At 37.7% G+C, this 26,164-nt stretch overlaps 1 protein-coding gene across 2 annotated transcripts in view; it reads right to left on the bottom strand.

The window, feature by feature from the left end:
- trabd2b (TraB domain containing 2B) overlaps nucleotides 1-26,164 on the bottom strand; it is a 217,944-nt gene that overhangs the window by 76,993 nt on the left and 114,787 nt on the right. For both annotated transcript variants that reach the window (XM_062038890.1, XM_062038891.1), the window contains exon 3: nucleotides 5,994-6,140. In XM_062038890.1, the coding sequence (XP_061894874.1) occupies nucleotides 5,994-6,140 (147 nt within the window). The remainder of the gene's footprint in view (nucleotides 1-5,993; nucleotides 6,141-26,164) is intronic.

The following is a 26,164-nucleotide window of genomic DNA, read 5'->3' as shown; positions in this document are numbered from 1 at the left end:
AAATGTATGGATGCAAACCAACATGTGGCACCAATTTCAGTCCCCACTGCTTATTATATTCCTCCTTTATTAATCATTGCCTCTAAATAAAGGGACATATTCATATAAGTATGAATTCTACAACGTCAAGGGGCTCCTGACTTTGGAGATTCGACTGTAAATTGCGATACTTCATGCATTGACATTTTGTCAGACACTAAACCAATATCTAAATTCTAATTAGGGAAGTCCCGATCAAAGTTTCTTTTAGTTTCCAATTCCATCCGATTTTTTTGGCCTCAGATCCGATTCAATTTCGAGCCCCAATCCGATACTTTGACAATAGATTATAGAACTGAAAATGTTTTATAGAAAAAAAGGAAACACAATAAAACATTTCTATAAAGTTTATTAGTGAATGTAAAATTTGTTAGTATTTTTGTCAATCAGATGACGTATTAAATTTGTGATATTACATGTTACATACCGTTTATTTAACAAAATAAAGCGGTTTGTGCACAATTAACTAAACAAAAGCAAAAAATACTAGTGGCTCCTATTTAAATAATTTGGTGTTTGCCCTCAAAGCCTTCCTGTATCCAGAGTAGGGCTGCAACTAACGATTAATTTGTTAATCGATTAATCTGTCGATTATTACTTCGATTAATCGATTAATAATCGGATAAAAGAGACAAACTACATTTCTATCCTTTCCAGTATTTTATTGAAAAAAAACAGCATACCGGCACCATACTTATTTTGATTATTGTTTCTCAGCTGTGTGTACATGTTGCAGTTTATAAATAAAGGTTTATAAAAAAATAAAAATAAATTATACATTTTTATTTTTTTTAAATTGCCTCTGCGCATGCGCATAGCATAGATCCAACGAATAGATGACTAAATTAATCGCCAACTATTTTTAGAATTGATTTTAATCGATTAGTTGTTGCAGCCCTAATCCAGAGACTTAAATCCTGAGTTTGTAAACAATAGAAAAATAAACAAAAAAATATGTTGTCTTGTTTAAAAATTTATTTTATCGACATCTGGCTCAATCACACCTACTTAAGCGGTTAGTTTCTTGTGTTATCCGACGTTGTGTGTATTTGTGTGTGTGTGTGTATTAGGGTTGTACGGTATACCGGTATTAGTACAGTACCGCGATGCTAATGAATCATATTCAGTACTATACTGCCTCTAAAAAGTACCGGTCCCCCATCCCTCCTGTCCCCCCGTCGTGTCATTGCTGGTTTACGAGCAGAGTAGCATGTTCGGCAGCGCACAATCACGGAGTACTTACAAGCAGACACAGTGTGTAGACAGAAAAGGGAGAATGGACGCATTTTGGCTTAAAAACTAACGATAAAGGTGAATTTATAACACTGAAACGCCCTCAGGAAGAGGTGCTTTAAGACATGGCTAGCTAGCTAGCGGCTAAAGTCCATCCCTGGTTGGCAGTGTTGTAGCTACTTCTAAATCACTAATCCTTGTCTCCATGGCGACAAATAAAGTGAGTTTCTCACAAGTATCATTGAGAAATAGCTAAACATTCTTCACTACACACCGTAGCTCACTGGCGTCACAATGTACACAAACGCCATTGGTGGATCCACACCTGACATCCACTGTAATGATATAAAGCACAGGAGCGTATCTAGTCGATACTACTATGATTACATCGATACTTTTTGGCATCACAACATCTTCTTTCGTTTTTTTTAAATGTATATTATGTTTATAAACTCAGGAAATATGTCCCTGGACACATGAGCACTTTGAATATGACCAATGTATGATCCTGTAACTACTTGGTATCGAATTGATACCCAAATTTGTGGTATCATCCAAAACTAATGTAATGTATCAAACAACAGAAGAATAAGTGATTATTACATTTTAACAGAAGTGTAGATAGAACATGTTAAAAGAGAAAGTAAGCAGATATTAACAGTAAATGAACAATAGATTAATAATTCATTTTCTACCACTTGTCCATAATAATTTTGACAAAATAATAGAATGATAAATGACACAATATGTTACTGCATATGTCAGCAGCTAAATTAGGAGCCTTTGTTTGCTTACTTACTACTAAAAGACAAGTTGTCTTGTATGTTCACTATTTCATTTAAGGACAAACTTGCAATAAGAAACATATGTTTAATGTACCCTAAGATCTTTTGTTAAAATAAAGCCAATAATGCAATGTTTTGTGGTCCCCTTTATTAAGAAAAGTAACAAAGTATCAAAATAATTTTGGTACCGGTACCAAAATATTGGTATCGGGACAACACTATCTCTAACGTATATGCACACAAACAGACGTCTGATGGTTCCAGCATGTGCTGCACATGTCAATGCATTAACGACACATTTGTGGCGGTATAGCTCTGTTGGTAGAGCGGCTGTGCCAGCAACCTGAGGGTTGCAGGTTCGATCCCCGCTTCCGCCATCCTAGTCACTGCTGTTGTGTCCTTGGGCAAGACACTTTACCCACCTGCTCCCAGTGCCACCCACACCGGCTTAAATGTAACTTAGATATTGGGTTTCACTATGTAAAGCGCTTTGAGTCACTAGAGAAAAGCGCTATATAAATATAATTCACTTCACTTCACTTCACTTTGTTACTGATAGAAAAAGCCCACACAAGACACAACTGGTGGCCACTGCAGGTGATCGGAGTGGTGAAACAAGCTCCCGAGGGTCCGACCCAGTTAGAAAGACGTATGGACGTAGACCAAGAAACTGACACGCAGAGGCAGAAAGAAAATATCTGGGATTTTTTTCACACACTCTTTTGTGGGTCTCTGGTGTGAATCAGGTGTCAAGTTAAGGTTACATTGTATGTCAGGTTTAATGAGACTATAAAAGATCAGCGAGGGGAAGTGATTTGTAGAGTTTGCATTCGTCAGGTTGAGTGGTTGCAGAAGCGGTTATTATTCAGTTTGCATTCATTACGAGACGCTGGACTGTTTTTAGGAAATGTTTGTTGATGTTGAAGCTTTAACTATTATATGTGATGAGATTGAGAAAAAAAAGCCTGCCTTCAGATGTGTTTAGGCTTAAAAAATCCTGTGGTTATTTAAAAGAAACAGCTTTAAAGACCGTCTTGAATCCATTCTCGGCTAATAAGTGTTGTGTGTAGCGATGGGCGATATGGCCTAAAATCTATATTGCAATTAGGGCTGCAACAACTAATCGATTAAATCGATTAAAATCGATTATAAAAATAGTTGGCGATTAATTTAGTCATCGATTCGTTGGATTTATGCTATGCGCATGCGCAGAGGCAATTTTTTTTTTAAATCTGTTATTTTTTTTAATTTATTTTTTTATTTTTTTAAATAAACCTTTATTTATCAACTGCAACATGTACAAACAGCTGAGAAACAATAATCAAAATAAGTATGGTGCCAGTATGCTGTTTTTTTTCAATAAAATACTGGAAAGGATAGAAATGTAGTTTGTCTCTTTTATCCGATTATTAATCGATTAATCGAAGTAATAATCGACAGATTAATCGATTATCAAATTAATCTTTAGTTGCAGGCCTAATTGCAATATACAGTATAGGCCAAAAGTTTGGACACACCTTCTCCTTCAATGGGTTTTCTTTATTTTCATGACTATTTGCATTGTAGATTGTCACTGAAGGCATCAAAACTATGAATGAACACATGTGGAGTTATGTACTTAACAAAATAAGGTGAAATAACTGAAAACATGTTTTGTATTTTAATTTCTTCAAAATAGCCACCTTTTGCTCTGATTACTGTTTTGCACACTCTTGGCATTCTCTCGATGAGCTTCAAGGGGTAGCCACCTGAAAGGGTTTTCCCTTCAAAGGTGTCATAGTTTTGATGCCTTCAGTGACAATCTACAATGTAAATAGCCATGAAAATAAAGAAAACACATTGAAATGAGAATGTGTGTCCAAACGTTTGTCCTGTACTGTATATTGCAGCCTTTTGAGATAACGACATATATCACAATATAAAATGTGGTATATTGATTAAAATAGAACCATTTCAAAATGGGTTACAAAGACTCCTAATTTAGCTGCTGACATATGAGCTAACATTGTGTCATTTCAAGTTATATTTTTTTTCACAACTAATATTGATTTACTTACAGTTAAAATCATGTTATCATGTTTCCCTCCACACTTTTGTTAAAATGCTATAAACACTTTCTTACGGTATGTTGTTTGGATAGTTTTGGGCAATACTATACATTTGGGTACCAATCCAATACCAAGTAGTTACAGGAGCACTATTGGTCAAATTGATACTTAAAATGTTCTAGATCGTTAAATGATTACATTTTGATCTCAAGTGTAATCCAAAACTACAAGGTGGCGATGTAACAATATCAATTCATATTTATATACCGTATTTTCCGGACCATAGGGCACATCGGATTATAAAGCGCACTGCCGATGAATGGTCTATTTTTTATCTTTTTTCATATACTGTATAAGGCGCACCGGATTATAGGGAGCATTAAAAGAGTCATGGTATTTATTTATTTTTTTCAAAATGTAAAACACTTCCTTGTGGTCTACATAACATGTAATGGTGTTTTTTTAGGTAAAAATGTCGCATAGATGATGTTTTACAGATCATCTTCAAGCCGCTTTCTGACAGTCGCTTCAGGATGCGCCGTTTTGTGGGCGGTCTTATTTACGTGGCTCACCTTCGGTAGCGTCTTCTCCCCGTCATATTTGTTGTAGCAGTGTAACGTGCAAGGACGGGAGTGGAAGAAGTGTCAAAAGATGGAGCTAACTGTTATATAATAACAGAGCAGTATCGGAAATGTGTCCCGTGAAAATATGTCCGACCGGAACTTTAATAACTAAAGTTTCTTGGGTGAATAATATAAACTCACTACACTGGTATGTTTTAGGGATTTCATGGCAAGTTTACTGACAGATATAAGTAAGAACTTTACACTACCTTTTATTAGAAATGGCAACAGCGGAGAATGAAGATCATCGACTACGGTCACGCCACGGACTACAAAGGCGGATGCGCGCAATTTTTCAGGATTTACGCAGATCCCAAATACAGATCAGCAGGTACCAGAAGGTAGGAAAAGTTGCTTTTGCATAATACTGCGAAACAAAACGCCAGATAATATGTCTTACCTTATACACACACCATAATAATACTCGTATGTTGAATGCGCCAACAATCCTTCATAGCTTACCAAAGTTATACTAGAAAATGTTGATAGATTTTTGAGCGCTGTGTGTAATGTTCTATATTTTTAATGGAACATTTAAAATGTTGGTGTTGTTTACTTGAGTCCCATCATAGTGCAGTCTACATATATCTCTTATGTTTGACTGCCATCTACTGGTCACACTTATTACACCATGTACCAAATAAAATAGCTTCGAGGTGGGCATGCTCAACCAAAATTGTTCCTTACATCAGGCGCACCGGGTTATGAGGCGCACTGTTGAGTTTTGAGGGAAAAAAAGGATTTTAAGCCCGCCTTATAGTCCGGAAAATACGGTAATTTCTTTACTCCTTTTATTACATACACAATTTATATCAAAGTCAATAGTGCACAATAACTAAACAAAATTAAAAACTTATATTGGCTCTGATTTGTAACTAAAAACAAAATCATCAAAAAAGCTGTAAGTGGGAAACTATGCTTTAACGATGATTTTTGAATCATCCTATGGTGTGTAGTGTCGCATGTTTACCTATTTCTTGTCCTCCAGTGATAATGTCAGAAACTTTGTCTATTTTCCGCCATGGAGGCAAGGATTAGTGATTTAGAAGCACCACTGTGGAGGGACATTACCCGCGAGCGAGGATGCTACACGGCTGTGAGGACGCGGCCGTCGCCTTGTCACTGTCCAATTTGCAGACACAGCTAGAATGTGTCATCAACTTGCATTATCACGATATGAAAACTCTATCGTGGGTCAAATTTTTGTAATTTCTATCGTCCAATCCTAGTGTGATTGGCCGTGAGATAATGTAGCCTGTGCAAACCTGCGAAGTGTCGTGGTTAAAGATGATGGAACTGAGGTCCCCGCAGTTGTAGTGGGTGATGAGGTCCTCGGTGGTGTAGGAGCCCTGCAGACTGCCCGCTCGGACACTCTCGTGCTGTAGCAGCGTTTGGTTCAAGGCAAACAGCACCTGCAAGAAGAGGGAAATATGATTATGCACTATGTGGTAGGGGTTATTGTTTGTCAAAGACGTCATTCCGTGCGTCATTTCTGCTCGGCAACTGCATCTTTTACTGACCCATTTTTTGTTATTATTTATTCTTTACTTACAGTCGTGGTCAAAAGTCTACATACACTTGTAAAGAACATAATGTCATGGCTGTCTTGAGTTTCCAATAATTTAAAAAAAAAAAAAATGTGATAGAGTGATTGGAGCACATACTTGTTGGTCACAAAAACATTCATGAAGTTTGGTTCTTTTATGAATTTATTATGGGTCTACTGAAAATGTGACCGAATCTGCTGGGTCAAAAGTATACATACAGCAATGTTAATATTTGGTTACATGTCCCTTGGCAAGTTTCACTGCAATAAGGCGCTTTTGGTAGCCATCCACAAGCTTCTGGTTGAATTTTTGACCACTCCTCTTGAAAAAATTGGTGCAATTCAGCTAAATTTGTTGGTTTTCTGACATGGACTTGTTTCTTCAGCATTGTCCACACGTTTGAGTCAGGACTTTGGGAAGGCCATTCTAAAACCTTAATTCTAGCCTGATTTAGCCATTCCTTTACCACTTTTGACGTGTGTTTGGGTTCATTGTCCTGTTGGAACACCAAACTGCGCCCAAGACCCAACCTCCGGGCTGATGATTTTAGGTTGTCCTGAAGAATTTGAAGGTAATCCTCCTTTTTCATTGTCCCATGTACTCTCTGTAAAGCACCAGTTCCATTGGAAGCAAAACAGGCCCAGGGCATAATACTATCACCCCCATGCTTGACGGTAGGAATGGTGTTCCTGGGATTAAAGGCATCACCTTTTCTCCTCCAAACATATTGCTGGGTATTGTACCATACCATACCAACTTTATTTATAAAGCCCTTTAAAAACAACCACAGTTGAATAACAAAGGGCTGTACACCACAAATAAATACAGGCAAAGGACAGACTAAAGTAAAATACACATTGAAAAAGCAAATACAAATTACCCTAAAATCAATTTGTTAGATAAAAAGCAGTTAAAAAGTTAAAAACAGTTAAAAACAGTTTAAAGTCTCATGCTGGGTTAAAAGCCAGTGAATAAAAATGGGTTTTAAGAAGGGTCTTAAAAATAGCCAAAGAAGGGGCTCACATGGAGAGGGAGATCGTTCCAGAGTTTGGGGCCCGCAACAGAGAAGGCTCTGTCCCCCCTGAGCTTGCACTTTGATTTGGGTACCCCCAGGAGCAGCTGATCAGCTGACCTGAGGGACCGGGTGGGGGCATAGAGGTGGAGCAGCTCAGAGAGGTGAGGTGGGGCAAGACCACGTAAGGATTTAAAAACGAGTAAGGTCATTTTAAAATGGACTCTAAAAGACACAGGCAGCCAGTGGAGGGAGGCTAAAACAGGAGTAATGTGCTCTCTTTTTCTTGTGTTAGTTAAAAGTCGGGCAGCTGCATTTTGGACCAGCTGCAGACGTGAGAGGGAGGACCGACTAATTCCAAAATACAAAGAGTTACAGTAATCCAGCCGAGATGTGATAAAGGCATGGATTACTGTCTCAAACTGTTGCCTAGAAAGAAGGTTTTTAACCTTGGCCAGCTGACGTAAATTTAAAAAAATTATAATAAAAAATTAAATGTTTTTAAAATAAATTAAAAAGCTGTTTGTGGCCAAACAGCTCAATTTTTGCTTCATCTGACCACAGAACTTTCCTCCAGAAGGTCTTATCTTTGTCCATGTGATCAGCAGCAAACTTTAGATGAACCTTAAGGTGTCACTTCTGGAGCAAGCGCTTCCTTCTTGCATGGTAGCCTCTCAGTCCATGGTGGTGCAAAACACGCTTGACTGTGGACACTGACACCTGTGTTCCAGCAGCTTCCAATTCATTGTAGACCTGCTTTTTGGTGGTTCTCGGTTCACTCTTGATCATCCTGACCAATTTTCTCTCAGCAGCAGGTGATAGCTTGCGTTTTCTTCCTGATCGTGGCAGTGACCAAACTGTGCCATGCACTTTATACTTACAATTGTCTGCACAGTTGCTCTTGGGACCTTAAGCTGCTTTGAAATGGCTCCAAGTGACTTTGCTGACTTGTTCAAGTCAATGATTATTTTTTTTCAGATCTGTGCTGAGTTCCTTTGACTTTCGCATTGTCGCGATTGTAACCGAGTCTAATGACTGCATCACATGAGTCTTATTTAAATGGGCTCAGAGAAGTCAACATGAAGTTAAGAGGCCATGCTATGAAGCTAATTTGATTTGATTGTAACTTTTCTACATCACCAAAATTGATAATGTATGTTTGCTGTATGTATACTTTTGACCCAGCAGATTTGGTCACATTTTCAGTAGACCCATAAAGAACCAAACAAGGTTGTGCTCCAATCACTCTATCACAAAAAAATATAAGTTGTAGAAATTATTGGAAACTCAAGACAGCCATGACATTATGTCCTTCACAAGTGTATGTAAACTTTTGACCACGACTGTATTATTTTTATCTGAGGTACTTTTGAGCCCAATGTGATAGACCTTCCATCTAGGTCAACTGCAGGTAAAGCATACCACAAAATACATACTCCGGCTGCAGGAAGTTTGGAGCGACTTCTTAAAACCTTTGTTTCGTCCACCGGAGTGCTGTAAATTTACAACGGCCATTAATACCAAAAGTAAACCCTTTTTTGAAGGAATTTACTGCGAGCAGCCGGTGCAGTGACGCCACTGCATGGTTCAAATCGAAGGTTATTCCCTCTCACCCCCCCCCCCCTCCTACAGCGCCACGCCACATCTGATTGGCCTGACATGTGGGCCGGGGCAGCCAATGATGTCTGTTCAGCTCTCTTACAGGAACCAAGAGGCCCAAATGAAGCTATTTCACACACTTCTACATTGCACCTAAACAGCTTTGCAGACTTGATTACGCCAAATGACTCATCTAATCATAACTTCAAACCTCGGTTGGCTTCCTTGGAGTCCAACAGCCCTTTGGGAAGTGCTGCAAGATTATTCGCGTATAGCCGCTAATGTGTGATACAGCTGCACAACCAATTTATTCTGGGAACTGGGCCATGATTTACACAATTACCTGTTCTTGTCATACTCAACCTGTACACCCACTGGACTCGTCAGGTACATGTGGCAAGATTGAGGATAAGAACTGCATCGACCCTGAATCTGGTTCACGCAGAACGGTAAAACCGCAAAAGGGAAAACACACCCAGCAGAGTGAAAGGAGCTAATGAAATTACAAGACCTGACATTGGACTCTGATGTTTTGCATAACAACTATTATGGTACAGATACAGTTTCATAAATACCATATTGACAAGTGATGTTAATCTAATCTTTAAGGTTTTACTACTTACATATGAAATACTAAAGGGTCTAGCTCCATCCTATCTTGCTGATTGTATTGTACCATATGTCCCGGCAAGAAATCTGCGTTATAAGAACTTTGGCTTATTAGTGATTCCCAGAGCCCAAAAACAGTCTGCGGGCTATAGAAAGTTTTCTATTCGGGCTCCAGTACTCTGGAATGCCCTGCCAGTAACAGTTAGAGATGCTACCTCAGTAGAAGCATTTAAGTCTCGTCTTAAAACTCATTTGTATACACCAGCCTTAAATAGACCACCCTTTTCGACCAGTTGATCTGCCATCACTCATCTGTGCATCAGTTGGGGACGTCTCTGCGCTGCTCAAGACGATCCCCTGCTGGCCCCACTATGGACTGGACTCTCACACTATTAACTAGCTCCACTCGACGTCCATTGCACCGGTCGCCCCCACACCCTCCAAGGTTTCTCACTGTTCCCTTTGGGTTGAGTTTTTTCTTGCCTTGATGTGGGATCTGAGCCGAGGATGTCGTTGTGGCTTGTGCAGCCCTTTGAGACACTTGTGATTAAGGGGTATATAAATAAACTTTGATTGATTGATTGATTGATAACAACTAACGTTTTGATTCATTTTGTTTCCGATTTTCTGGGGGGACGATTTGATTTATAATTGATTCTCAATTCAACACGATTCTCGATTCAAACTGATAAATAATTTGCTCTGAAAATTTGTATTAAAAACGTCTCAAAACACTTTATGAAAGCGCCTCTTGGCTGCTGACGTACGGCGTATATATGCAGCAAGTAACCATGAAAAGGGCCTAAACCAGGGGTGTCAAACGTATGGCCCTATGAGTTTGCAGAGTATAAAAATGAGCCGAAATTTTTGAATGAAAGAAACTGCTGTTCTAAATGTGTCCACTAGATGTCACAATAGCAATTATTTGTATCTTTGTAAATGATGCTACATATGTAAAAATACAAATAAACCACATGATGTTAGTACATCAGTCGAGCAAAATGAGCAAACTACATAAATAACATCCTGTAATTTGATTTTTATATTATTTTTTTATCTTGATAGATTGAAAATTAACACCAATGAGTTGACTGATGGACATTATCACATAATTTATTCAGAAAATATAAATAACGACAAATAAAGATAGAATACTATTATCCGCAACGTGTAAGTGTAAAAAAAACATTATGATTTGTAGGGATGATGTTTGAAATTATCGAGTTCGAGCCTATTATCGAATACTCTTATTGAACCGATTCCTTATCGATTCTCTTATCGAGTCCAGATAGGTTGTTGTATATGGAAAAACACACAATATTTGGTTTAACAAATCACTTCACATTCTCTACTGCTCGCTATTATAGTATTACCATATTTTAGTTATTGTGCAGAAATGTTGGGAAATAACTACAAATGTGCGCTACATTCGTTAACCGTGTTACAAAAAAGATCAATTAGACTGATACATAATGTTGGATATAGAGAACATACAAACACTTTATTTATTGTGTCAAAATTATTAAAGTTCGATGATTTGATAAAATTGCAAACAGCTAAAATTATGTGGAATTAAATGATGGAATGGATTAAGTAAAGAAGTTAAACATTGTACTGATATGATCCAATTTAAGAGGTTGTTCAAATGAATAGTGCTTACAAAGTACAAAGAAGAAGAATTATGAGAAATATTTTCAACCTTATTGAAAATAAGATGTTCTTCATCTCAGTATATTAATCAATCAATCAATCAATCAATCAATCAATGTTTATTTATATAGCCCTAAATCACAAGTGTCTCAAAGGGCTGTACAAGCCACAACGACATCCTCGGTACAGAGCCCACATACGGGCAAGGAAAACTCACCCCAGTGGGACGTCAATGTGAATGACTATGAGAAACCTTGGAGAGGACCGCATATGTGGGTAACCCCCCCCCTCTAGGGGAGACCGAAAGCAATGGATGTCGAGTGGGTCTGACATAATATTGTGAAAGTCCAGTCCACAGTGGATCCAACACATCAGCGAAAGTCCAGTCCATAGTGGGGCCAGCAGGAACCATCCCGAGCGGAGACGGGTCAGCAGCGTAGAGATGTCCCCAACCGATGCACAGGCTAGTGGTCCACCCCGGGTCCCGACTCTGGACAACCAGCACTTCATCCGTGGCCACCGGACCTGTGCAACTCCCCCTCCACAAGGGAGAGGGAAGCAGAGGAGAAAAGAAAAGAAAAGAAACGGCAGATCAACTGGTCTAACAAAGGGGGGTCTATTTAAAGGCTAGAGTATACAAATGAGTTTTAAGATGGGATTTAAATGCTTCTACTGAGGTAGCATCTCTAACTTTTACCGGGAGGGCATTCCATAGTATTGGAGCCCGAATAGAAAACGCTCTATAGCCCGCAGACTTTTTTTGGGCTCTGGGAATCACTAATAAGCCGGAGTTAATAATGACTGAATTAATTAATTACATATTACAAAACTGTTGTATATACTAATTCACAGATATTTTATTATAAAAAGGTCAGTAAAGGATGCATATATTTGTATGAAGTGGGAAAGGGGTAGGATTAAGGAGTTATCCGGCTTAATGTAGACTGGGCCTAAGAGCTTCTAAAACGTGCAGTCTGTTATTGTTGTCATATTCAGACTTAGTGGCGACGCCAATCCGGGACCCTTCAAACTAAATGAGAATCCTTTCTCTCCGTCTATCTGGCGGTCATTTAATCGGGCGCTGATAAAGAAAACAGGGTGGTTCATTTACCCCCTCGGTCGCTCTCTCTCCACCTCTCCCCTCCCTGAGAGCCGCTTGTGTTTCATGGCTTGAAAAGGCTTTTCGCCGGACCCCCGACCCCCGAAGACACGCACCGCTGGATCCCTCTGGGGCTGGACGTGTAGAGGGGATTGGGTTCACAGCACCCTGCCGGGACCGCCACGCTGGAGTTGAAATAACATCCATGGCAGGGCCGGGAAAAGGAGATATTGCCTACCCAGTTGTCCGCAGAGAGTACTTTCCCTTCATGACCACAGTGTAGGGCCATAAAATAAGCCATTAAAGCCTCTGCATCCATTATGGTCAAAGCTGTAGTATCTCAGTGTGGCAGCAGGGGAAGAGGAGCACCTTGAATACATTAACCAGGGGAAGAGATGGTGTCACACAAGACCCCATCAAAGTCATCTCACATGATAGCTCCTCTGTCGTCCCCTCTTGGGTTTCTTCTCTCCCAGGAAACCGTGTAAGCTGTCAGGGGCTTTTCAAGGCAACATTCTAACGTGTCCCTTTTGCCAGGAGACTTTTACAGCCTCTTGGCGCCTTCCAGCATGTGGGCTTGACTCGCTTGTTTGAAGGTGAGCAGCACTTTCAACTCATCCCATCTGGCGTTGAGTCATCGCCGCCTTCCAGGTTCTTCATCCCTGCTAATGCCGACACGTGCACGCTCCCAAACACGCCCGCCAGCATGTGCGCGTCAGAGCGGTGTGTGAAGAGAGTATGGGACAAGTAAACAACAGGCGCCATGTTTGCTACCAAGGACGTGTGCGGCTATGCTTGGACCTATGCATTACAGTTGTTGTGACATTAGTTTTCCTGACAAAATAAACCATGAAAATATGTCTAAATATAGTTTTAGACATACTACAGCTCAAAACCTTACAATTAAACATGCTTTTATATAGTCAGAATGTCTACAAGGCACAACAGAGTGGTGTATGAAGAGAGTATGGGACAAGTAAACAACAGGTCGCCATGTTTGCTACCAAGGACGTGTGCGGCTATGCTATGCATTACGGTTGTTGTGACATTAGTTTTCCTGACAAAATAAACCATAAAAACATGTCTAAATATAGTTTTAGACATACTGAAGCTTAAAACCTTATACAAACCGTGTTTCCATATGAGTTGGGAAATTGTGTTAGATGTAAATATAAACAGAATACAATGATTTTCAAATCATTTTCAACCCATATTCAGTTGAATATGCTACAAAGACAACATATTTGATGTTCAAACTGATAAACATTTTTTTTTTTGCAAATAATCATTAACTTTAGATGCTCAGTCATTCACAAACAAGGATGGGGCGAGGGTCACCACTTTATCAACAAATGCGTGAGCAAATTGTTGAACAGTTTAAGAAAAACCTTTCTCAACCAGCTATTGTAAGGAATTTAGGGATTTCACCATCTACGGTCCGTAATATCATCAAAGGGTTCAGAGAATCTGGAGAAATCACTGCACGTAAGCAGCTAAACCTGTGACCTTCGATCCCTCAGGCTGTACTGCATCAACAAGCGACATAAGTGCGTAAAGGATATCACCACATGGGTTCAGGAACACTTCAGAAACCCACTGTCATTAACTACAGTTGGTCGTTACATCTGTAAGTGCAAGTTAAAACTCTCCTATGGAAGGCGAAAACATTTTATCAACAACACCCAGAAACGCCGTCGGCTTCGCTGGGCCTGAGCTCATCTAAGATGGACTGATACAAAGTGGAAAAGTGTTCTATGGTCTGACGAGTCCACATTTCAAATTGTTTTTGGAAACTGTGGACGTCGTGTCCTCCGGACCAAAGAGGAAAAGAACCATCCGGATTGTTATAGGCGCAAAGTTGAAAAGCCAGCATGTGTGATGGTATGGGGGTGTATTAGTGCCCAAGACATGGGTAACTTACACATCTGTGAAGGCGCCATTAATGCTGAAAGGTACATACAGGTTTTGGAGCAACATTGGTTGCCATCCAAGCAACGTTACCATGGACACCCCTGCTTATTTCAGCAAGACAATGCCAAGTCACGTGTTACATCAACGTGGCTTCATAGTAAAAGAGTGCGGGTACTAGACTGGCCTGCCTGTAGTCCAGACCTGTCTCCCATTGAAAATGTGTGGCGCATTATGAAGCCCAAAATACACAACAACTTAAGCTGTACATCAAGCAAGAATGGGAAAGAATTCCACCTGAGAAGCTTAAAAATGTGTCTCCTAAGTTCCCAAACGTTTACTGAGTGTTGTTAAAAGGAAAGGCCATGTAACACAGTGGTGAACATGCCCTTTCCCAACTACTTTGGCACGTGTTGCAGCCATGAAATTTTAAGTTAATTATTTGCAAAAAAAAAATAAAGTTTATGAGTTTGAACATCAAATATCTTGTCTTTGTAGTGCATTCAATTGAATATGGGTTGAAAAGGATTTGCAAATCATTGTATTCCGTTTATATTTACATCTAACACAATTTCCCAACTCATATGGAAATGGGGTTTGTAATTAAACATGCTTTTATATAGTCAAAATATCATTCTGTAAAGTATACATTCATGCAGTGTTTATTGATCAGCAGGCTGTCTAACACGCACCCGACGGCACAATAAACGGAAAAATACAAAAAAACGACCCAAAAAAATCTATTACCCCCATTTTGCAAAACCCTAATTAGCTTAGGACCTATATATATATATATATATATATATATATATATATATATATATATATATATATATATATATATATATATATATATATATATATATATATATATATATATATATATATATATATATATACTGTATGTATGTTAGGTCAGTTTCGCAGGTTCACAGGCTTGTAGGGATGATATAGCCTCTTGTGTTTTTTCCTGACCTAACGCAGCACTGTATGACGGATAAACCACAGAAACCTTGACTATATATATATATATATATATATATATATATATATATATATATATATATATATATATATATATATATATATATATATATATATATATATATATATATATGTATATGTGTATGTATATATATATGTATGTATATATATATATATATATATATATATATATATATATATATATATATATATATATATATATATATATAAGGGCTACAACAACTACAACTAATCGATTAAAATCGATTATAAAAATAGTTGGCGATTAATTTAGTCATCGATTCGTTGGATCTATGCTATGTGCATGCGCAGAGGCTACTTTTATTTATTTATTTTAATTTTATTTTTTTATAAACCTTTATTTATAAACTGCAACATTTACAAACAGCTGAGAAACAATAATCAAAATAAGTATGGTGCCAGTATAGGGCCAGTATGCTGTTTTTTTTCCATTAAATACTCGAAAGGATAGAAATGTAGTTTGTCTCTTTTATTCGATTATTAATCGATTAATCAAAGTAATAATCGACAGATTGATCGATTATCAAAATAGTTGTTAGTTGCAGCCCTAATATATATATATATATATATATATATATATATATATATATATATATATATATATATATATATATATATATATATATATATATATATATATATATATATATATATATATATATATATATAAGGCTGCAGCTAACGATTATTTTTCTATCGATTAATCTATAGATTATTTTTTCGATTAATCGGTTAATCTATAGATTATTTTTTTCGATTAATCTATAGATTATTTTTCCTTTTACCGATTATTTTTTTATTCAAAATGAAGATGAAAAAATAAATGTAGGCCCGTTTTTTCAAAAGGCATGGCTTTTATTTACAAAAAAAAAGAAGTATGGCCACCCAGTCAACATTGACAACAACATGACTAAATATTCTGTAACAATGTAAACATTTAAAACTTTTAAAATTTAACAAAATTAAAAGTAGCTTATTTGCTTTTTAATGTGCAAATATAAGAGTCAACATCCAGTGCAAATCTTAATATTCTGCAATAGTATAAGCATTTCAAAAGTAAAAGTATTGCTTATTTTGCTTTAAAATGTGCAAAAATAAAGATAAACATCCAATACAAAAAAGTGCAAAACGAAATATTCTGTAACAACAGTGTAAACATTTCAACAAAAGTGAAAGTATTGCTTATTTGCTAAAATGTGCAAAAATAAAGATAAACATCCAATACAAAAAAGTGCCAATCTAAATATTCTGGAGCACTGTAAACATTAAGTATTGCTTTTAAAATGTGCAAAATAAACATCCAGTCCAACACAGTACACAATAACCAATTCTACTCATTCCAGTGAGTGTCTAACAGTTGTAATGAAGAAAGGTTAGCATGTCTACATGCTTTGGTTCTTTTCTTATTTACAATATTCCCAGCAGCTGAAAATAGGCGCTCAGAAGGGGTCGATGTGGCTGGAACTGAGAGGTAATTAGCCTTCACCTCAAGCCAGGATTGCGAGTGAGCTGAGCTGCAGTTTAAGTTTCTAGAAGGTCAACGGGCTCATAGTGATGTTACTAGTAGTTGACTGGGAGGTGTTTATTATCATTTGGGGAGAGTCCGCTGCCTGATGCTCACCTGCTAAACACCTATCTGCTCCACCCTGAAGCGCTGACTACATGCGCTCTGAATACGCACTGCTGATTGGCTGATAATGCTTCGTGTGTACCAATCAGATGGTTGTGTGGGTGGGACAATGCTGTGTGCTGAGACAGAGGCAGACGGAGCAAAGCAGCTTGCTAAGACTTTAGCTTAGAAACTCGTTCGGTACACCCCCGTACCGAACCGAAAGCCCCGTACCGAAACGGTTCAATACAAAACACGTACCGTTACACCCCTAGCAGATACAAATGACACATTCATGTTTTTGTGTAATGATGACAACGTATGCTCGCGCGGACGATTGACTAGTTGATGGTTTTCTTTCAAATGTTCGTTCATAGCCGTTGTGCTGCTATGATAGGCCATTTCCGCTCGACACAGTGTGCATACAACAACATTATTAGGCCGTTTATTGAAATACTCCCAGACTTTTGACCACTTTTGGCATGCTTTCCCCCCCTCGCTCGCATCGTCTTCTTTGATCGTCTGCTTTGCGCTTCGCCATGACGGTAGTGTGACGTCATTATGCGACGCGTCGACGCACAAAAACGGCGTCGACGTATTTACGTAACCGATGACGTCGACTACGTCGACGCGTCGTTTCAGCCTTAATATATATATATATATATATATATATATATATATATATATATATATATATATATATATATATATATATATATATATATATGTATATATATATATATATGTATATATATATATATACATATATATATATATATATATATATATATATGTATATATATATATATATATATATATATATATATATATATATGTATATATATATATATATATATATATATATATATATATATATATATATATATATATATATATATATGTATATATATATATATATATATATGTATATATATATATATATGTATATATATATATATATATATATATATATATATATATATATATATATATATATATATATATATATATATATATATATATATATATATATATATTGAGGGTGGACTCTGCTCTCTTGGTTGTTTTGTTGGGTCTGCTCCTGTCTCTAGCCATGCTCCCCAGCAGACGATAGCGTGGAACACCGCAGAGGCCACCACAGTGTATATGGGTGTTGAAATTATGTTTTTGTTTGGTTGCTTGTCTATGCATGGTGCAATTGTGTGTGCGAAATGTATATTATTGGTTATTTTTGTTTTGTTTTACTTGTAGAAATGGCACTGCTGGAGTGGCAGATGGTTCATCAGCTCTGCTCTTTTAGGCTATTTCATCCCTACAAGCCTGTTTCCCAGGCGACCCTGCTCTTCGGGAATTCCGCAAAGAACCAAAAATTAGGAGGAAAAAAATATGATTACAAAGCCAAATGTCCCCTTGTGGAAGTATTTCAGATTGAAATTAGATGGGCAATATGAGCCCATCAACATGGCCAAAAACAGACAATCCTACCTAGTTTTTCCAACATGGGAAACAACAAACAGGCTTGTAGGGATGAGTCTTTTCCTGACCTAACAGAAATGCCGCTATGCCACGGTATTGAGCCTGGTCTAACGGATAAACCACAAAATATTGTTATTGTGTGAATGCTCCAAAGCAGTGGTCCCCAACCTTTTTGGAGCTGCGGACCGGTCAACGCTTGAAAACTTGCCCCACGGACTGGGGGACAAGTTTATTTTATTTATTTTTGTCATAAAGAAATAATAATACCTGGGATTTATATAGCGCTTTTCTAAGTACCCAAAGTCGCTTTACATGTTAAAAACCCATCATTCATTCACACCTGGTGGTGGTAAGCTACTTTCGTAGCCACAGCTGCCCTGGGGTAGACTGACGGAAGCGTGGCTGCCAATTTGCGCCTACGGCCCCTCCGATCACCACCTATCATTCATTCAACATTCATTCACCGGTGTGAGTGGCACCGGGGGCAAGGGTGAAGTGTCCTGCCCAAGGACACAACGGAATGGTAAGAGGCGGGGAGCGAACCTGCAACCCTCAGGTTTCTGACACGGGCGCTCTACCCACTACACCATGCCGCCCCATATAAATACAATCATGTGTGCTTACGGACTGTATCCCTGCAGACTGTACTGATCTATATTGATATATAATGTAGGAACCAGAAATATTAACAACAGAAAGAAACAACCCTTTTGTGCAAATGAGTGTGAATGAGTGTAAATGAGGGAGGGAGGTTTTTTGGGTTGGTGCTCTAATTGTAAGTGTATCTTGTGTTTTTTATGTTTAATAAAAATAAAAAAGATAATTATTTTGCGGCCCTATACCAATCGATCCACGGACCGGTACCGGGCCGCGGCCCGGTGGTTGGGGACCACTGCTCCAAAGCATATGATTTTCTACACCTTCAACTTCTTCATCTTCTCTAGATTTTGGCGCGCTCTACATTCCACATTTTCACCCGATTCAAACTGTTCCAACTTCAAACTGTTCAGCCTATTCGGGAATTGCGGGTTTTCCCTTGACAAACTCCAAAAAAGTCCCAAATTTCCCAGAATTCCGGGACATTTTTCCAATTCAAAATGAATTGGCCATTTTTTAAACTTCCACCATTTCCATATTTTTCAACCAATTCAAACCATTCTACCTTCAACACATTCCATCATTTTGGACATTTAAACTATAATTTTTCCAAGTTCAAAGAAATTCCAGGATTTTCCAGAATTCCTTGTTTTCCAAAGCCCTATTTCCACTCTTTTTTCTGGCGACCACTCCTTTCCCATTTTTCAAAGCATTTCAACCGTTCCACCGTCAAAACATTCCTTTTAATCAGGACAAAAAACACAAAGTTGTTTTTTGAACTGGAAAAATTCCCAGTTTTCCTGAAATTCCAGGAATTCCGTAATACAATTTCTCAATTCCGTAATACAATTTCTCAATTCAACATGTTACTACTTCAACATTTCTCGACCAATTTGAAAAATTTCAACACCAACCATTTCAAATCAATCAGACCATTCAAATTTTTTTTACCATTTAAAAAAAAATCCTGCTTTTCCCGGAATGGCCAAATTTTGGGGAAATTCCCATTGAAATCAATGGGACAATCTTCAAAGTTCCACAGCTCCCACATTTTTAATCTGATTCAAACTGTTCCAACTTCAAAATATTCAGCCTGTTTGGGAATTGTGTGCTCTACTTCAACAATTCTAAAAAAAAAATTCTAGGATTTCAATTTAACTTCAGCATTGGAACATTCACATGCAATTCCTTCAGGAATTGCCTCATCTAGTTATCTATTATGTATATATTTTTGCACTTGATTTTTGCCATGTACAATCCATAATTATTTGACTGTTGATTTGCTTGTATGTTTGTAATCATAAAAATCCATAAAATAGATCAATAACAAAAAAACAGTATGTCAGATGTGTATGGATATGCATTTTTACCGGCACAAAACCTCTTCAATTAAATGAGATGTCTGATGGCAAAGTGCAGTGTATGCATAGCTCAAAGTTTGGAGCAAACATGGCGCTATGTAGTCGCTTGAGTGCCTTTTGACCAATCATTTAGGAGATGGTCTGATACTGAGTTGGCCATACTCTCTTAATACACGACTCTGGTGCACATCGCCCCTCCCCAATCTGAGTTGTCTTGTTGGGTTCTTTCTACCACTGTGCCTGCTGGACCTCCTGTCTTAGCGTAGGAAATCTAGGGATTACCATCAGGACAATCCCAGTGGCAGAGGCCTGCTGCTTCTAGCTTCCGCAGAAAAGCCTCGTTTTATTCTCCTTCCGTTTTCTTTCCACACCTCTAAGGCTCATGATGGTCTATGCCCCACTGCCCCAAGCCCTCGTCTTTGATTAAATGAGTGACTGGGGGGTAGCTGGCAGAATGTTGCCCCCGCTCTATGCAAACTTGTCGACAAATAAACCCTACAGTTTGACTTGGCAGGGCCACTGCTGTGCCAGTCATCCCGGCTTTCCTGCCAGCCACAGAAAACATTAAACATGATCAAGTGGCTGCACAAAAAAAGCTCACAGTTGGTCCCCTGACAGGAAAGTTTCAGAGTGTGAGAAGGGAAACCATGCTAATCTTTGTTTTATGTCAAGATCAAGAGCTTAAAAGTGGCAAGGTGACACATGACTGACTTGAAGTGGATCACAGTGGGCACAGATGCACCTTATTAACATAAAGTAAGAACTACATTTCCAAAGTAACCAAAAGGGCTCCAATGAAGTGTTGGTTCAAGGATCTGACTGTTTTCCAGACACGTTTTTGAACAAGCATCCTTAAGAAAAAAATATGTATTCCTTCAATAATTGAAAAAACAACTGGTAATAAAAAATGTTATCATATTTCTTATCTGTCAACAGTTTGAAGACTTAATCACAAATATCTTAAAGTTGTCTTCACAATTTATCCTCCATTGTGTGCCGACTTTTTAAACATCGTCCTGGGACGGGGGTCAACAACCCGCGGCTCTAGAGCCGCATGCGGTTCTTTAGTGGCTCCCTGGACCTCTTTCAGAGATGTGTGAAAATGGAAAAAGCTGAAGATTGTTTTAATATATTTTCTGTAGGAGAACAAACATGACACAAACCTTACTAATTGTGAGAAATCCCACTGTTTATGTTATACATGCTTCACTGATTCACCGTTTTGTCCTACTAATTTCAGCGATCCTTCAACTCGTCGTAGTTTGTTTACATGTACAACTTTCTCTGATGCTGCCACAGAAAGACGTGTTTTAGGCCACTCCTTTGTATCATTTTGTCCACCAAATGCTGTATGCAGTGTGTGAATGCACAAAGGTGAGCTTTAATGAATGTGTGCTTATCAGGCATATTTTTTCCAACCATGACTGCAAGCTAATTGATGCTAACATGCTATTTAGGCTAGCTGTATGTACATATTGCATCATTATGCCTCCTTTGTAGGTAGATTTGAGCTCATTTAATTTCCTTTACTTACGTCCTCTGTGTATTTAATTTATATTTGCATGTCTCATGACACATTACCTGTATGTAATATTGGCTGCATTTCTGATAGTTGTTTGGGCGCCATGTTGTTCCAGACCACAGCAAACGTTACCCAGTTTGCAAAGATTGTAATAAATCCATTAGAAGAAGGCAGCCTGCCATTTCCTTTAACTTAGACACACACATCTATACCTTTGACCATTCTGAGCCAGTAATTTCCAGAAGTTATCTCATCCTGTGGGAAGCCTCCATTCTAATAATGATTTCCAATGTTCCAAAAATGTGTAGAATAAAAATTAAAATACAACTTTTCTGTCAACGAAGATATGCGTCAGCCTTTGATAGTAGGCTATTATAGCTAATACAGACACTTACATAAAGTGTTACCTTCATTATAACACTTATAAAAGACTTTTAAAATCATTTTGATAGTAGTGTAATATAACTAATGTAGACACTTACATCATGTGTTGCCTTCTGTCATGGTCCGTGGCCCTGATCATGTTTTGTTTAGTCATGTTCTGTTAGTTTTGGACTCCCTCAGTTCCTGTTTTGTGCAGTGATGTTCGACTTTAATGATTACCTCTCAAAATACCATATTTTATGTCACCACATGACCAATGCTGGAGAAATACTATACAGCAGGGGTCACCAACCTTTTTGAAACCAAGAGCTACTTCTTGGGTACTGATTAATGCGAAGGGCTACCAGTTTGATACACACTTAAATAAATTGCCAGAAATAGCCAATTTGCTCAATTTACCTTTAACTCTATGTTATTATTAATAATTAATTATATTTATCTTTGTGGAAACACTGATCATCTTAATGATTTCTCACATTAAATATATATAGAAACAGATAAATATCAATATGCAACACTTCATTTTTATATTTTCTCTAAGTGCACATTTTTCAAATTGAATATTTTCAAATGATCACTTCTAACACAGTCTTGTGAAATCACAATATCCCATTTTAACTAGCTAGCCACTAACATTTTTTTTAACAAATCATGGATTACTTTGCATTATGTTTGTACAAATAATAACTCATGTAAAATAAAATAAAAAATTATGGAACATCATTAGTAATTTTTCCTGATTAAGATTAATTTTAGAATTTTGATGACATGATTTAAATAGGTTAAAATCCAATCTGCACTTTGTTAGAATATATAACAAATTGGACCAAGCTATATTTCTAACAAAGACAAATCATTATGTCTTCTAGATTTTCCAGAACAAAAATTTTAAAAGAAATTCAAAAGACTTTGAAATAAGATTTTAATTTGATTTCACAGATTTTCTAGATTTGCCAGAATATTTTTTTTAAATTTTAATCATAATAAGTTTGAAGAAATATTTCACAAATATTCTTCGTCGAAAAAACAGAAGCTAAAATGAAGAATTAAATTACAATGTATTTATTATTCTTTAAAATAAAGAAATACATTTACTTGAACATTGATTTGAATTGTCAGGAAAGAAGAGGAAGGAATTTAAAAGGTAAAAAGGTATATGTGTTTAAAAATCCTAAAATCATTTTTAAGGTTGTATTTTTTTCTCTAAAATTGTCTTTCTGAAAGTTATAAGAAGCAAAGTAAAAAAAATAAATGAATTTATTTAAACAAGTGAAGACCAAGTCTTTAAAATATTTTCTTGGATTTTCAAATTCTATTTGAGTTTTGTCTCTCTTAGAATTAAAAATGTCGAGCAAAGCGAGACCAGCTTGCTAGTTGTGGGGAGGCGGGGCCGGCGGACCGACGGCGCCCGCTCCAAGATGGCGGCGAGGAGGCGTGGACGAGCGAGCGGCAAGGCGGGGCGCGCTGGGAGCGACGCCGCAATCAGCATAAGGTGCGTGGAGCGCGCAGCTGTGGACAGTGCAATCACCCTCTCGGACGGTATAAAAGGGTGAGAGACGTGCACATCAAGGGAAGAGACGGAGAAAGACGGCGGACGGGAGAAAACCATCCTCTGCTGCCACGCAAAAGAAGTGCTGCTGAAAAGCAGACGGCGGACGGGAGGAAACCATTCGTGTGCTCACGTGAGAAAAAAAGCAGCTGCTGAAAAGCACGCAAAAGACTCTGTGATTGAAATAATAAAGAAGTCTAAACTTTCTCACGACAATGTCTTCCCTGGATGGTCCTGAGAACCCGCACAACAGTTAGGACTGTCACACTAGTAAATAAATACAATTTAAAAAATATAGGCAGCTCACTGGTAAGTGCTGCTATTTGAGCTATTTTTAGAACAGGCCAGCGGGCGACTCATCTGGTCCTTACGAGCGACCTGGTGCCCGCGGGCACCGCGTTGGTGACTCCTGCTATACAGGAACACATTTATACACTACTGTCATTGAATCACATCAACAGTGTACAAAACAGGTTATTTTCTGGGCATTTAAAAATCAATCAACCCGCATCAGCAATTAAAACATATCTTATGTGGTACTGTCAAAATTTAAATTGCAAAAAACATATTAAACATGAAAAAACACAATTTGTAGCACCTATTCGACGCCGTATAAGCCAGTGGTACCCCTTGTAGTCGGTTGATTCGAGTGGAAATGGCGGCCATTTCCCCATTTCATCGCCGTAACAGCTGAGCTAGCTTCCAGGGTTGGCCGACATCGTCTCACAAGATGTAGTTTCTCTTTAAATATCATTCTTGAAAATGGCCTTGCAAATGTATATCTGCCACATTTTGTTCTCCTTCTCTGCTAGCCCGGTCTGGCTACGGCGCAACACTTCCTGCTTCCTGCTAAATTGCAACTCGTGAATGGATATTCACTTTGAAATGGCAAGTGAGTATCCAATCACAGTCTTGTTAACATCAGGCTACCTAGATAGGCTACTGTCAACAACTTGTGAACTGATTGGCTATCTCAAATGTCTATCAACTGTATGTGTTCTCAAATTCATTCAATAACGGTCCGATGAGTATCCAATCACAGGACAAATAAATGTTAGGTTCAACTTGAGGCCAGCTAGAAGACCTTGCTGACAACAACTCGTGATCTGATTGACTATCGCAATTATCTATCAACTGTATGTGCCCGTTCACTTACAGTGCACGGATGCTCGCATTGTTGATTTTGAAGGCCCAGGGCAGATTTCGTACAGCATGGCAACATAAGCTAGCTGAATTATGATTAGATACAAACTCTAACCTAAAAACAACAGCACTGGAAAGAGCATAATATGACATGAAGAGAATATGAATACTTTTAGATATTTAGGGAAAGTAAATAAAAAAATACTTTTATCTTTAATTATGATCATGATTTGTGGTTATGTTAGGCCAGCAGAGAAGGCCTTGCTGGCCCTGACGGCACACCACTGGTAAACTACGTCTACAAACCAAGTGTTTGTCTTATATATGAAGAAGTAATCCTGTTTCTTATTCAATTACATTTTAGGGATGGTAATTACTACTGTAAATACTTGTTTACGTAATTTTCTCAAAACTGACAGTAGAGTTTTTATGATGTGACACTTTAACCCTAGAACTAATAAAGTTTCTATTATTTCCTATTAGAATTTTTAAATATTTCCGTGACTACTAAAACAGTTATACCTAATACTAATAATAAACTAATACCTTTTGAGTTCAGCCTTCTCAGACCCCATAGAACCATGTGCTAAAACCTCAACACCAAGTAGCTTGTCATCTGCTAAAACTTCAACACCAAGTAGCTTGTCAACCTCTTAACAAACGTTAATAAAGTGTTTTTAATATGGTGATAATAAGTCCACAGTATTTTTTACCGTGGGTGTTTACAACTCGTTGCACTGCCACAACTGGCCCCAAAGAGCCTTGCGAGTGCATGAGCTGCCACACTTATTGACATTTTTATAACCTGTCGAAAGTGTAGCTAGCACACATACTCAGGGCTGGTGGTGCCTATAAAAGGATTACTGCTGAGGAAAGAATACAACATCGTATGAGTGTTTATGAGGTGTCTCAAGAGTTAACAGAAAATGCTTGCTTACATTTTAAGGTAAAAATGTTGGACTTATTTGTCTTTATAAACAGTAGGATTTGCTTGATAGTAGAATATGTTGTATTGGAACTAGGGGGTAACGATAAACAATATTAATGATAACCACAGTAAAACTACCAATTTTAACATTTTAAGTTAAAATTATGGAAAAAAATATCTTAAATACTAACCTGAAAAGAACATGAACATAAAAAGAAGAGACATTCACATTTTTCCTATTAAGAAACAACATACCCCAATCTAAACTTATATAAACACATAACTGTCTGAGTACCGTATTTTTTGGACTATAAGTCGCAGTTTTTTTCATAGTTTGGCCGGGGGTGCGACTTATACTCAGAAGCGAGTTATGTGTGAAATTATTAACATATTACCGTAAAATATCAAATAATATTA

The sequence above is a fragment of the Entelurus aequoreus genome, linkage group LG27 (assembly GCF_033978785.1).
Source record: "Entelurus aequoreus isolate RoL-2023_Sb linkage group LG27, RoL_Eaeq_v1.1, whole genome shotgun sequence".
Classification (NCBI taxonomy): domain Eukaryota; kingdom Metazoa; phylum Chordata; class Actinopteri; order Syngnathiformes; family Syngnathidae; genus Entelurus; species Entelurus aequoreus.
This window is presented reverse-complemented; position numbering and strand designations above follow the sequence as displayed.